Source organism: Carcharodon carcharias, chromosome 14 (assembly GCF_017639515.1).
Source record: "Carcharodon carcharias isolate sCarCar2 chromosome 14, sCarCar2.pri, whole genome shotgun sequence".
In the NCBI taxonomy this organism is placed as follows: domain Eukaryota; kingdom Metazoa; phylum Chordata; class Chondrichthyes; order Lamniformes; family Lamnidae; genus Carcharodon; species Carcharodon carcharias.
The window spans coordinates 39,251,813-39,266,785 of NC_054480.1; the positions used below are offsets into that span (position 1 = coordinate 39,251,813).

General features: G+C 37.1%; 1 protein-coding gene and 1 non-coding gene across 7 annotated transcripts in view; both read left to right on the plus strand.

The window, feature by feature from the left end:
* Window positions 1-14,973, plus strand: part of arfgap1 (ADP-ribosylation factor GTPase activating protein 1) — a 43,275-nt gene that overhangs the window by 6,460 nt on the left and 21,842 nt on the right. For 5 of the 6 annotated variants that reach the window (XM_041204413.1, XM_041204407.1, XM_041204411.1 and 2 more), the window contains 4 exons: window positions 5,047-5,111; window positions 7,201-7,310; window positions 8,436-8,604; window positions 10,969-11,069. In XM_041204413.1, the coding sequence (XP_041060347.1) occupies window positions 5,052-5,111; window positions 7,201-7,310; window positions 8,436-8,604; window positions 10,969-11,069 (440 nt within the window). In that variant the 5' untranslated portion in view covers window positions 5,047-5,051. Of the gene's footprint in view, window positions 1-4,382; window positions 4,456-5,046; window positions 5,112-7,200; window positions 7,311-8,435; window positions 8,605-10,968; window positions 11,070-14,973 lie in introns of those variants that run through there. The other variant, XM_041204409.1, reaches the window with a different exon arrangement.
* Window positions 1,608-1,756, plus strand: LOC121287680. The gene has a single exon (XR_005945217.1). It is a non-coding gene; the product is annotated as a U12 minor spliceosomal RNA (small nuclear RNA).

A 14,973-nucleotide genomic window follows, 5' to 3' on the forward strand; every position in this document is an offset into this window, starting at 1 on the left:
ACAGCACTGTGGGTATACCTACACAGGGACTGCAGTGGTTCAAGAAGGCAGCTCACCACCACCATCTCAAGGGCAATTAGGGATGGGCAATAAATGCTGGCCCAGCCAGCGAAGCTCACATCCCTTGAATGAATAAAACAAAAAAATTGACTGGTCTGTTAAGTTGAAGCTGTCAAAAATATTGCATATCATCAAATTTATCATACTGCTGTTGTCAGTTGTGTTTAATAATTAAGTATGGTTATTTTGATAATTGATTAAATATAGTTACTTAACTAACCATAGAGTTAATTTTGATGTTTTCGCTTAATGTAAATTTAGTGGATTGATTATGACAGTCAATGATAGTATTGTTCCACTGACCAAACAATCAATATTTCTTAATCTCAGGTAAAATATATTAAAAGTTCAAGAATGTTTAATTATAATTTGAGAGTTGCTTAATATTTCAACTGATTAGAGTGTTAACTATCTAAACAAAACCCTGGGAGAGTGGGACCAGAAAAGATAACATGACAGCAGAAGTTTATGTCCTTTCACTTTTATTGACTTGAAGTATATTATTAAAAATCAGTAGATAAAAGTAAATTCAAATACAGAGCAAAAGTAATTCTGAATAGATAATTATTGGCCCAGAACTTTCTGGAGCAGTACATTGCTGCAAATTGAACCTATTTTCCTTGTCATGAAGCTATTAATGTACATAATATTTTTGGAAAATATTTTTCTTTTAAAATAGAGGTTTCGTCTGTGGGTTTGTCTTAATTGGATCAAAGCCAGCTAGTCTAGGTGCTTTGATGTGTATTAGTTTTGAGATGTAAACAGAGAGGTAGAGTGCATTTGCATTTTTTTGAATAGAGCATTCAAGAAGGTGAGTGAAATCTGTTATCTAGCTAGCAGATACCAAGCAATATATTTATATTATTAATAAAATTGGTACAATGAAAAGGATGTTATTGTTAGAAGAAGCTGGTGATGCAATGAGAATTTACATTCAGTGAGCTGTGCTAGGTATAACTTCAGCAGTTTTCATGTGTGCAGGGCAGAGGCAATGTAAGATCAAAGTAGCTATAAGCCTACAACTGTCTCCACAGGAACCAAAGTGAAAAGAACCTCATTTTGAATTTGTACGATGAAAATGCTTTCCCTGGTGTCTGATTAAGTCTATGGGTTGCTGTTTCCTTAATGGAGATTAGTTTGGGAATTTGTTAAAAGTTATGATAGTTAATTTGTAGCCATGTGTATATATTTAACTTGTGCAAATTAATGCAATGTTTCATTTGATCTAATATAAAACCACTCAAGAACTGGTGGTCTGATTCCTGAATTTAAGAGTTGCATCACAAACATACCAGTTAAAAAATATAGGTTTTGACAGTTGCTTAAAGTTTCCCTCTGGAATTTTTAAATAACTTGGCTTTACCAAACTGCTGGATCATAACAGTCCTCACCTCATATTTTTTGCACCATGAGTTCAAATCATGGTGTGGTGAGGTCAATGCGTCCTCATGAACGCCAAATCCAATGGTCTACCCTTTAACCAATGAAATTATTGTATCTGTCTTCACAGTAAAAGATACAAAAAACATGTACTAAACTATACTTGAATGCTTTAAACTAATGAATAAGGAAAATACAATCCGGGGTGATGCCCAGGCGTTTGCTGCCTTGTTGAAAGGAATTTTTGCATGTGTAAAGCTTGTCCTGCTGATGACCCACCTACATGGTGGGATGCTGCAGTGCAATGATCTGCCCAACTCTGTCCGCAATTCAATAAACTTAATTTCTTTAGCTATGCACAGTTGGTTGTACTCTCCTTTCTGAGGCTGGAGTTTCTGGGTTCAAGTCTCCACTCAAGATCTGAGCACACAAATCAAGGTTGACATTCCAGTGCAGTACTGAGGAAGTGCTGCATTGTCAAAAAGTTGCCACCTTTTGGATGAAGAATTAAACTGAGACTCCATTTGTCCTCTTAGATGGATGTAGAAGATCCCATGACACTGTTTTGAGGTGAGCAGAGGGGTTCCCTGGCATTCTGGCCAGTATTTATCCCTCAATCAATATCACAAAACATATTATGCAATCATTACTTCATTGCTATTTGTGGGAGATTGCCTTTTGCAATTGGCCGCTACATTTCTTACATTGTAACAGTGGCTACACTTCAGAAGCATTTCATTGGCTGTAGAGTGCTTTTGGACGTCCTGTGGTAGTGAAAGGCAGTAACTAAGTACAAGTTTTTTCCCTTTACTGGAAATAATGGGAGTAAGAACCTAATGAAAGTAAGGAACTTGAAGTAATTAATATTAATTAAGAAAATGTACAGGAGAGATTAATGTGACTAAAAGCTGATAGATTCCCTGGACCTGATGACCTCCATCCATTATTTATGTACAAACTTTGATATGTTAGTAGGCCAGTTGACAATGGGAGAGGATGTGTGGATCAGCCTGGGTCTCAAAATGAGTCACAGTGACCCAGCTGCCACCTTGGGTGAGATTTTCGAGCTCAGCACAGATTTGGAGTCAATTCTGGGACCAATTCTTGAGAGCTTCTTGATCTGTGTGGCTCATCTAGTCCAAAAAGCTTTCTGATCTGTGTTGACGCAGCAGAAACTTGAAGAATCTTTGCAGGAAATGTATTTTGCTGTGTTTCATTTTGGCTACGGAAGGTTTTGTGTAGAGAGGGGATTTACAAGGATGATATCAGAAATGCGTTGGTATACATATCAGGAAGTGATTGACAGGCTGAGGGGTGACCTAATGTCCTTAAAATTATGAAAGGATTGATAGAGTGGATACACAGAGAATATTTACTTTTGTGGGGAAGACATAACTAGAGGCCATGAACATAAGATAGTTACCAAGAAATCCAATAGGTAGTTCAGAAGAAAGTTCTTTATCCAGAACAGTAAGAATGTGGACGCCGCTACCACAGGGAGTGGTTGAAGTGAATGGTATAGATGCATTTAAAAGGAACCTAGACAAATGTATGAAGAAGGGTATTCCCTTGGTTACGATGGTACATTTAGATGAGAAAAGATGGGAGGAGGCTCGAGTGGAACATAAACACCGACATGGATTAGTTAGGTTAAATTGTCTTCCTGTGCTGGATCCCAACGTAATCCTTTATAAAAGAGCTTGCCAGTGCTTTTCGAAGCATGCTGCTTGTGCTCCTCAAATGTATCAAAATTACAACGTAAGTCACTACAATCCAATGCCAAAGATAGACTTAAAAGCTCTTCCATACATTTACAGCAGGACTATCCGCATATTAGCATACAACATTAAGGGGCAGAAATGGTGCATAGGCAGTGCCACACTATTTCTGCTTTCAATACAAGCTCCAAGGAAAGGCACAGAATGGATCTGACTTTGTGCTTAGAGATACAGTATAACTTTTGTTGTGACATGCTAGACTAATTTCTTCACAGCTCAGTTTCAAAAGTTTAAAAGGAATTTTAAAAATTGCATTTACATGGTACCTTATCTCATTCTCAGGTTGTCCCAATGCAATTTACAACCAATGAGTTACTGTTTGAAATGCAGTCACTGGTATCACAAGAAAGCCTGGCAGCTAATTTGTACACAAAAAAGTCCCAAAACGGCAAAGACATGAATGACCGAGTAAACTTTTTTTTTTTGCATGTTGATTGCGGGGGCAACGTTGGTTTAGACCTCAGGAGAACTGTTTCTTTCTCAGTAATGCCACCTGAGATATATTGATTTAATGTTTTGCCTGGCACCTCTGACAATGTAGCATTCTGTCAGTACTGCATTGAACTGTCAGACTAGATTATTTGATCAAATAATAGCACTGGTTGATTCCATAACCTGACAGCATTACCAACTAAGCTAAGCTGTACTTAGAAATAAAAGAAAAGAAAATGTTGGAACTACACAACAGGCTAATCGGCATTTGTAAGGAGAAAATGTAGGCTATAACCTCTCTCCTGACAGATGTTGATTGGCTTTGCTGTGTATTTCTAGCATTTTCTGCATTTATTTTAGATTTTTAGCATTTGCTGCTTTGTATTTTTACACAGCTAAACTGTATTCCACTGCATTATTGTTTAGGACATTGGTTGACTTAGGTAATTTCAATAAATTATGAAAAAATACTTTTGATAAACCACTGAAAATTATTGAATGTAACACTTAATATTGTTCAAAGCAAAAGTTAAGGATGGAAGGGGAGGGAGAAAAAGTAAGTGTTTCATTGTAAAAACAAATCTCGTTACCGGTCTTTCTCTTGTGTACTCTGCAGCCCTCTGATTTTAACATTGACATTAGTAACTTCGCACTGTAGCTATATCCTCAATTGTTTTATGACAGGAGATGCTTGTATTTTGGGTCCAGCAGGAGAAGAGGTAAATTGATGTCAAAGTCCATCAGAATGCAGTGCGGCCAGGGTTTTGAACTTGTCATGTTGACCTGTTATTCATTTTCTGGACTGGTAGGCTTATTGTTTTCTGTTGTAATTTCACATCTGTATTTATTGCTTTCTCTTTCCTTTTTGTTCACTTTCCCCTATCATCTTATATCCTTTCTGTTTGTGTGGCTCTCTCCTATGTTTTTTCAGTGCCTTGGCTATATTAACTTTCTTTTAGCTTCATTATCGCAGTGATCATCCTGTAAGGAAGTTTTCAGGTCATTCAATCCATTAAGGTCCTGACCGCCGTTATTGTTCATTCTCTATCTCTCCTTCTCTCTCTTTCTAACCTTGCCAAAATGCTTAATTGTCTTCTGGGCTTCAATTTTGATGAAGAGTACATCAAAACCTGCCTCTTTACAGATGCTGACTGACCAGTTATATCTAACCAGTGTTTTATGTTTTTATTTTAGATTTCCAGTATTGCAGTTTTTCTTATTTATAACAATTCTTGCTAGACTGTGACTATGCTTATTATTTTACTGATAATGGAATGAAAATGGCATTTTAGGCAGTGTAATAATCTTCCACGTTTTTCCTTTTCTGCTCTGATTGAACAGTAACTATCCAAAAGTGATGTACTGTGCTGTAATTGTTTTCTTCTTTTGCTTCCAGACACCATGGCAAGTCCAAGAACAAGGCGAGTCCTCAAAGAAGTGAGGACTCAAGATGAAAACAATGTATGTAACTATAAGAAAATGTTAACATAACCTGTTAAAAACAATTTGAATTCACTGAAACATGAATGTTTCACAAGTCTTTAGAGAGTTAAGCATTTTATCTTGGATCTTTATGTATCAAAACAATTGAGGCTGTAGGGAAAAAAATAAAAATTGTGACATTTCAAGCCAGTAACTTTAACTTGTTTGTTTAGACAATGGGTGCTGTTAGAACACATTTGTACACAGTTTTACAATCTAATATATTTTCTATTGCATAATTATTTATGCAATTCAATACAATTTTACTGAATAAGCTTATTTTATTGGAGACTGTTGTCTGCTATGGCACATTTTGCAACATTTTACTATAGTACTACAATTAAGGAAAATGTAAACATGAAAGCTTTTTATTTGTTACAGTTGAAAAGCTGCAATTAATACATTAAAATACTTTTATACAGATGAGTTAGCTTACTAGAATTTATTTAAGATAGCGCTATTCACACATCAGTGAGTTAGTTGCAATAACTTGGCATGCATTGTGTGTTCTTTCTTCAGTCAGCTCTTTTCCTTCTCCTTCCTTCTCCACCACCCTATTCTAATACAAGATCTGTTCAATTTTTTTAAGCTCATGGTCAGTCTTGGGACAACCGAATAAGTCAGTTTTGATTATATTAATAGGTTATTTACCAGTTCTTTGGTGATTCTATTATAGAATCAAAGAATGGTAGAGAACAGAAGAAGCCCATTCAGCTAATCGAGCCTGTGTCAACTCTTGCAGCTCTTTCCCCATATCCTTGCAATTTGTTTTTCCTTCAAGTATTTATCTAATTCCTTTTTGGAAGCTACAATTGAATTAGAACAAGCATCAGAGTAAGAAAGCCTTGCCATAATTGTAAAGGGTTTTGATGAGATCACACCTGGAGTAATGTGTGCCGTTTAGGTCTCCATATTTAAAGAAGAAGATACTTGAATTGGAGGCGGTACAGCAAAGGTTGACTAGATTGGTTCCTGGAATGAGAGACTTATCCTATGATGAGAGGCTAGTAAATTGGGCCTATAGTCACTGGAGTTTAGAAGAATGCGAGGTGACCTTATTGAAAGATACAAGATTCTGAAGGGTAGATAGCTTATTTCCCCCGACTGTGAAATCTAGAACAATGGGGTACAGTCTCAGGATAAGCGGTGGATCATTTAGGACTGAGATGAGGAGAAATTTCTTCACTCAGATGGTTGTGAATCTTGGGGATTGTCAATACTAGAAGATTGTGGATGTTCCATTGAATATATTTACGGCTGTGGTGGACAGATGTTTAGCTTCTCATGGAATTGAGGAAGTGGTAGAAAAGTGGAGTTGAGGCAGAAGATCAGCCATGATCACATTGAATAGCAGATCAAGCTCAAGGGACCACCTGATCTATTCCTGCTTCTATTTCTTATGTAATGAATGTGCTTCCATTACTCTTATCAGGCATTACATTGCAAATCCTAACCACTTGTTGTGTAATGGCAATTTTCCTTCATGTCACCTTTGGTTCTTTTTTAAATTATTTTAAACCTGTCCCCTCTTGCTATTGACCCTTCAGCCATCGGAAGCAGGTTCTCTTTATTTACCCTACCTAAACCCTTCATGATTTTAAACACCTCTGTCAAATCTCCTCTTAGCCTTCTCTGCTCTAGGGAGAAAAACCTTAGCTTCTCCAGTCTTTCCACAAAACTATAATCCCTCACCCCTCTAATGATTCAATTACATCACTTCTGTATCTTCTCCAAAGCCTTCACATCCTTCCTGACGTTATGTGCCCAGAATTGAACACAGTATGCCAGCTAGGACTGAACTGGTGTCTTATATAGATTTAGCATTACTTACTTGCTCCTTATCTCTACTTAAAAAGCCCAGTTATTAGTTTATAATTTACACTGTTGGTATATAGTCAAATTTAATTTGTGTTAATGTAAGTATTTGAAAATTTTCTCCAGCTTCCACAAAAACCACAAATGATTGGCTTTGATTACTGTAAATGTCTTAAGAAACCAAATTGATGGAGAGTATCACCATATTTCTATTTTGTTATGTTTTGTATAATGTCTATTTTCTTTTTTCTAGGTTTGCTTTGAATGTGGAGCTTTCAATCCACAGTGGGTCAGTGTGACCTATGGAATATGGATTTGTCTTGAGTGCTCAGGAAAGCACAGAGGTCTAGGAGTTCACCTCAGGTATAAGCATGTGTTTAAAAAAGAAGGAAAGTTAATTGCAAAACGGAAGTTAAATATTGATTCCTCGGTTGATTTGTCTGATGAAATGCTGAACTATATAGACCATTTTAACTCTGCCATAGCTTAATGTCCCTGATTGGGCACAGTGAAAAATTAGGTCCTGGTTCTACTACCAATACTTATCCTTTTCAGACATGCATACATTGTTGAAAAGTCTGCTGGCATGTCGAGACTCATATGACAAAGGCCAGTTGAATGATGCTCCATAATGTGACCAAACTGAACCCTAACAAGCATTTAATACATTCAGGACAGAGAGGACACTATTACTAAATAGATACAATATTAACATTTCTTAATATTGTAAGTATTAGATTTGGTGAAGCAGGTTTTTCACTTTTTGTAAAAATAATGGTCAGGTATGTTGCTGTTAAGGAATGGAACTCTTATTTCAGAGTCCCAGTGCACTCCAGGTCAAGCATATCAACACTGTACTCTACCCCAACGACATGACTTAACCCCAACAACCATTCTGTTGTCACTGAGTGAGATTACCAAATAGTACTGAAAGGTATGTTTTGTTGTAGATCCATGTTCACAAAGAAACGGATTGGAGCTGCCTAAATTTGTTTCACAAAGGACCTTAAGAGAGAGAGGAGTTTGCAACCCATCAGCATGTGCTGAATTTGAACCTGGCAATCAGAAGTGAAAGGCCAATGTCTACCTATGTCTAATTCCATTTTGTCACATCGTGTTTTGCTAGAAGTGACAATTTGAGTTATACCTAGCACAAAGGAAGATGGAATGAGTAGGCCAATTGAACTCAATTTGGATAAGTTAATTGCATTATTGGGAAACAGACTTTGTACTCATTTCATTTTTAGAAATAAATTTTTTGGTTTGTTTGGTCTCAGCTTGCAGTGTTTCTGGTGGAAATAGTTTGGCATAAAATTCAAATTATGTTTGAATGTCTCGATTATTGTGACTACAGAGTTACTTTCTTTTTGCTGATCTCACAAAAACTGTGTTTTATTCAATATATAGGGCCAATCTTTTTTCCAAAAACTTTAAGAATCTACTATACATTTAACAGATAAATTAAAATAGTTTCCTACTGTCCTCTAGCTTTGTACGGTCTGCCACCATGGATAAATGGAAAGATTTAGAATTGGAGAAGATGAAAGTTGGAGGCAATGCAAAATTCCACCAATTTCTGGAGTCACAGGATTATGATCCATGTTGGTCACTTCAAGAGAAGTATAATAGTCGTGCTGCAGCTTTTTACAGAGACAAGGTACTATAGTTATTACGGTAAAGTAGATTATATGCTTTTAATGGTCATAAATTATAGGGATAAAGAGATTTTCTGAGGCTTTTTGTTAAAAATAAATTTGACTGCATCAGGCACAACTTCCAAAGATTGAAATATATAATCTTTTTAAGCAAAACTGTAATTAAGCTTGATGCTTCATTCATTTATCATTGCTTTGATACTTACAATGTTCAGCTCAAACTCTTATTTTGTTTCTCTAACCTGATCCTAGCTTCCACTGGTTGCAAAATCTTTGGTGCAGGATATTTCTAAAATGTCAAAATCTTCAAAAGAGTAGGTTTGTTATAACTCTCCTCTTAAGATACATTTGGTCATCTTTAGTTTATTGCCCAGTTGCCATACAACAAAGTGATCATAATATCTGTGGTAGATAAGTGTGATGCATCACATGCCTCAATATTTGTACTAAAATATGACTTAAAAGCATAAATTGTCCTTCATTATGTTTGTCGTTAGTTAATGATGATTGTCTATAACAAGTTTTTATATATTGTCATCCATAGTCTTGCTGCACAGATGCATGTTAATGAGCTGTTTATTTTCTGAAAAGTACCTGTGCTGCATTTACATACCTTTTTTGTAAGAATTAATAACCTATTTAAGTTAAACTTCTAAATATCAACATACCTCTTGAGAGCAACTTTGCCTTTCAGTCATAACATTTTGGGTCCAAACTCCAATCATGCATATGAGAGAGTGCTTCATTGCCGGAAATGATGTCCTTTGGGTAAACCAAGGTCACATCTCCCTGTCCAGTGTCCCACATGATTTTCATTGCACTATTTGAAAAGAGCAATTGTAACACTTTTGTTGTGTGTGAAATACTTTGGGAAACATAGGAAAATGCTATGGAAAAATAAACATGGATTAATCTGTCCACAGGTTCACAAAGCATGTGTTGCTGTTATCTGACACTGGGGTGAACTGATTTTAAGCAAAATATTCATCTACTTTTGACGAAAACCTATTGACAAGAAAACAGCCTTTTAAGGACAAACCTATATATCAGAGTTTAAATTAACCATCAAAAACTTTCAGAAATGTACAAATAGTAATTGCACTTTGCTTGCCAGTGCTACTGTCTATCTGTTTCCCACCTTGATTTACTGAAAGTTCTTTTAGAAGATTCCTTCCTAGGATAAAATTTCATGGGCATTATTATCCTTATGGAATCTTGGCCAATGAGCTTCTACTGTGTCTGAATGTTGTGTTGGCTACCTATTTGATTGGCTGCTGATTTTGTCATTTAATTATTGTCAACATGTACAGACTTCCAAGAAGGGGTGCTGGAAAGTCTTCCCAATTCTTTTCATTCTCTAACCTAGGAGCGATAGTTTAGTTTCACAGAAGCCTAACTATCACCTGACTGAGACCAGTTAACTTAGCACAGATTAGGGATTGATCCTGGACCCTCCTGATATGTAAGTTTTAACTACTCAGACTAAACATACTGTGCTGCCCTAAGCTCGGACATTGGAATAGATGCTATAATATTGGATAAAGCACAAAAATTGAAGGACAATATGGGGTAGTTGTGGTTAGATTTATGCTGTTGCATTTCATAATAGAAGATTGACAACAGCAGCTTGCACTTATATATAACCCCTTTTAAGGTAGTAAAACATACCGAGGCATTTCACAGGAATGTAATCAGGTGGAAAATAGAGACAATAATTGGGATCAATAAATGTCTATATCTGCACTTTGTATTAAACTTCTAAACATTTGTTTACCTATTTTTGCTAGTTCCCCTGATAGCTTGTTTACCTGTGTCTTCAGCATGTTGTCAGTGGGACATCGTAAGGAATATGTTGTCATTAAGAATATCCAAGATGTGTATATCCTTAGGAAAATATTGTGCATATTCAGCGATGCAAAATGATCCACAACTTGAGGCTGGATGAGCACCTGCTTGCCTCTCTTATTAATAATTAGCAACCAAAAAAAAATAATAATTTTAATCAATTCAGAAAATAACTACTACAGTGACTTTTCCCACAATTCCATATAAAGAACATTAGGATATTTTTTGGGAGATGTTTAAAAACAATGTTTTTGCATCATTTCTGTTGTTTTGTCTTATATATGTTCTGTTACTTTGAGCAAATAGTGAAGGTTGTGGTTCAGCATACATTTTCAAATTGTTTCTTGGCAACCACCTAGTTTCTGCATCATTAACAATGTACACATTCATATTAATGCAGTTTTTTTTTTAAAAAACTCAATCCGTAATATGTCACGAAATTACGAGTAAAAAATTGCAAGCTGTCTCATCTGTCATTGAGAGACTACACTAATGCACTAATTTTTCTTACTGATTTTCAGATTGCTGCCTTAGCTGAGGGTAGAGAATGGTCTATTGAAACATCAGAAGCTCAGAACTGGACCCCGCCACAGCCTAAAGTATCTATTTCTTCAGCTCATCGGTATTTAGGCGCCACTTTTTTTAACTACCCAAAGCTAGTATTCCATTGTTGCAGATAATAGATAATCAAAATCTGATGAGATCAAATAGGTTCCAGCAGAATGTCTATTTTTTTTTAATCTACTCGGAAGTCAAGTCACTTATAGACAACGGTGACGTTAAATTTTAGTGATTTGACACCAAAATTTATATAGAGTATGGTTTTGTTAAAATCAAAACCACATTAAATGCAAAGAAAATTAAAACAATTAATGTTGACTGGCACAGTTCACAACACTGCCCGCAGATCCAGATCTCCAATGACTTCCAGTAAACAAATTGAACTTGGCTAGAAGCATGTGTAATCCTCAGGTGCCAAACCCTGATCAACCTGCTTTTTTCATATTCTCTTTTTTTTTTGCTCTTGGACTCAATGTCGCCAGTCACCCTATTAGTTAGACCCATAATCCTCTACCATATGGGGTGCAACTTTTTTCTAACCAATATTTTCCTAAAGGCGTGACCTTGGAATTGTAACAAACAACTATTGCTCTATATATTGGTTATTGAAATGTATCATGTCTTGCCTCACATATTCTCCCTTTACAACAGGCTGATTAAAACAGACTCTTATCAAGTTGGGGTAAAACATCAAACCAGCAGCTAGTTTATTTGGTACACAATATATGAAAGAACAGGATAGTTTTCACTGTGAGAATAGTCAATCTCTCTGTGCTCCTTGCATATGAAAAAAGTCACCGGTTCTCTAAGCTTTTCAAAGCCAAGCTGATAAACAGCTTCTTGTTGCTGTCATATAAACACAGCTTACCATTTCTGTTTACATATAAAAGAGAAATGTGAGAGAGCCTTTTCTGCCCCTCAAGTCTGTGTATTGACAATATATTTTTCGTGATTTAATTAACCCACAGTGGATATTTCAGCAAAGTTAGTTGAAATCAACAAGGACCATCTTCATTGACTTAAGATTCTGTATCAACGGCTTGATCATTTAGGTAATGGAATCTTTCCATTGTTTCAAAGCCACTGCGATAAATGTGAGTAACAGTTTTATTGTTTTCATAACTGCAGTTGGCTGATATCTACACCCTCTCCCTTGAAAAACTTGAAAAGTTCAATCTTTTTGAACTGATACTAACAAGTGCAAAAAATAGTTAAGTTATAAAGTTAAGCTCAGGCAATCGAGATAATATCTAATTCACCACATCCCAACATTATAATGCGATTTTCGAACTCCTATCAGTAACTACATTCGGCTCAGTATCATTGCCTAACATACACTTAAATTATTAAGTACATTGTTACTAAGATCAAATAAATGGTTGTGAGCACTTCTTTGTCAACCCCAAATAATATCCAAGTTTGTTCTGCCTCAAACACAATCATGGCACTTAACCTTTTAAACCAAAAGAGTATTTGAGACAATAAGTTAACAGTGGAAGTGGAAAGAAATAGAAAAAAACATGATTGTCTATTGAATGTTTTTTGTCTGCATTTTGTATTTTGTATGCTTTTTGTATATGACCAAATTGATTTAGCAAATAAGCGATACCTACTTCCCAGTTAGTATGTTTTGTTGGCTCAGATCCTGGATCCATGGAGGAGTTTATTTGGACTCACATTGCCTGTCCTTCCTCCTATGACTGAGATTTGGAAAGCTTAACATGCAGAAGTAATCTGTGACTCCCTCTAGCTATTGAACTTTGGTTGATTATGTTCTCTGTGCCTTTTTGTCTTTCCAGCTATCCCATCCTTAATTCTTCTGAGACCTTTTTTCTGACAAAACTAAGAAGTTAAAAGTATATTTGTAAATGTCTGTCCACACTTCAATATAGTTAATTGTACTAGAAGAACTTTCCAATGTTCCTGAGAGATAGTGGTAGAAGGTTCTATAAATACAAGTTATTTTCATAATGCCAAATATAAGGCTTTTAACACAGTGGAGAAGTAAGTTGAATGTTAAAAAGTACACAGATTTTAAAAAATGGAATAAGAGGACCAAAGGGAGGGTATTAAAAATAGATTGGCAGCTAACATAAAAGTCAACTCGAGCCAGACACACACAAACGTGCATGGGATGTGGGAGTCAATGGCAAAGCCATCATTTGTTGTCCATTCCTAATTGCATTTGAACTTAATGGCTTACTAGGCCATTTCAAAGGGCAGTTATGGATTTCTTTCTATTCGTTCATGGGATGTGTCACCACTGGCTCGGCCAGCATTTATTGCCCATCCATAACTGCTCTTGAGAAGGTGGTGGTGAGCTGCCTTTTTGAAACACTGCAGTCTATATGTTGTGGGAATGCACACAGTGCAGTTAGGAAGGGAGTTCCAGAATTTTGACCCTGCGGCATGAAGGAATAGCAATATAGTTTCAAATCCGGATGGTGCATGACTTGAAGGAAAGCTTGCAAGTGGTGGTGTTTCCATACATCTGCCCTTGCCCTGCTGGTTGGTAGAGGTTGCAGGTTTGGAAGGTGCTGTCGAAGGAGCCTTGGTGAGTTGCTGCAATGCATCTTGTAGATGGTACACACTGCTGCCAATGATGGAAGGAGTGAATGTTGAAGGTGGTGGATGGAGTGTCAATCAAGCGGGCTGCTTTGTCCTGGATGGTGTCAAGCTTCTTGAGCATTGTTGGAGCTGTACTCAACTGGGCAAGTGGAGAGTATTCCATCATACTCCTGAATTGTGCTTTGTGGATGGTGGAGAGGCTTTGGGGAATCAGGAGGTGAGCTGCTCACTTGCAAAATTCCCAGTCTCTGATCTGCTCTTGTAGCCACAGTTCGGCTTCTGGTCAATGGTAACCCCCAGGATGTTGATAGTGGGGGATTCAGGGAATGCCATTGACTGTGAAGGGGAGATGGTTAGATTCTCTCTCGTTAGAGATGGCCATTACCTGGCACTTGTGTGGCGTGAATGTTACTTGCCACTTATCAGCTTAAGCCTGAATGTTGTCCAGGTCTTGCTGAGCTAGTAGCACTGCTTTAGTAACAGAGAAGCCGCGAATGGTGCTGAACATTGTGAAATCACCTGTAAAAATCTCTACTACTTATTATGATTGAAGGAAGGTCATTAGTGAAGCAGCTGAAGATGGTGTGCCTAGGATACTATCCTGGCGAACACCTGCAGCGAAGACCCAGGATTGATCTCCCACAACTGCAACCACCTTCCTTTGTGCTAGGTATGACTCCAACCAGTGGCGAGCCTTCCCCCTTATTCACATTGACTTCATTTTGCTAGGTTTCCTTGATGCCATAATCTGGTCCAATGCTGCCTTGATGTCAAGGGCAGTTACTCTCATCTCACTTCACCTCACCTCTGAAGTTCAGCTGTTTTGTCCATGTTTGGACCAAGGCTGTAATGAGGTCAGGAGCTGAGTGGCCCTGACCACTCAGAGTTAACCGCATTGCTGTGGATCTGGAGTCACATGATGGCCAGACCAGGTAAGGATGTCAGATTTTCTTCCCTAAAGGACTTCAGTGAACCAGAGGGTTTTTATGACAATCAGTGATAGTTTCATGGTCACTGTTAGCGAGACTAGCTTTCAATTCCAAATTTTTTTGATTAATTGAATTTAAATTCCACCAGCTGCCATGATGGGATTTGAGCCCATGTCCCCAGTGCATTAGCATGGACTCTATACTACTAGTTCAGTGACATTACCACCACGTTACTGTCTCCCCCACACAAATAGTACAAAGGTAGTCAGAGGAAGGGTGGGCCAGATTAGGGCCCAAAATTGAGTTAATCGTGAGGAGACAGAATGCATGGCTGAGGTGCTAAATGAACACTTTACATGTATCTTCACTAGAGAAAAGGATGCTACCAAATAGAATAAAAATAGATAGAGATGCTTAAAAGGTTGGCAGTTCTCTGGTCCAGAGGTAAAGTATCCTGGGTTTTTAAGG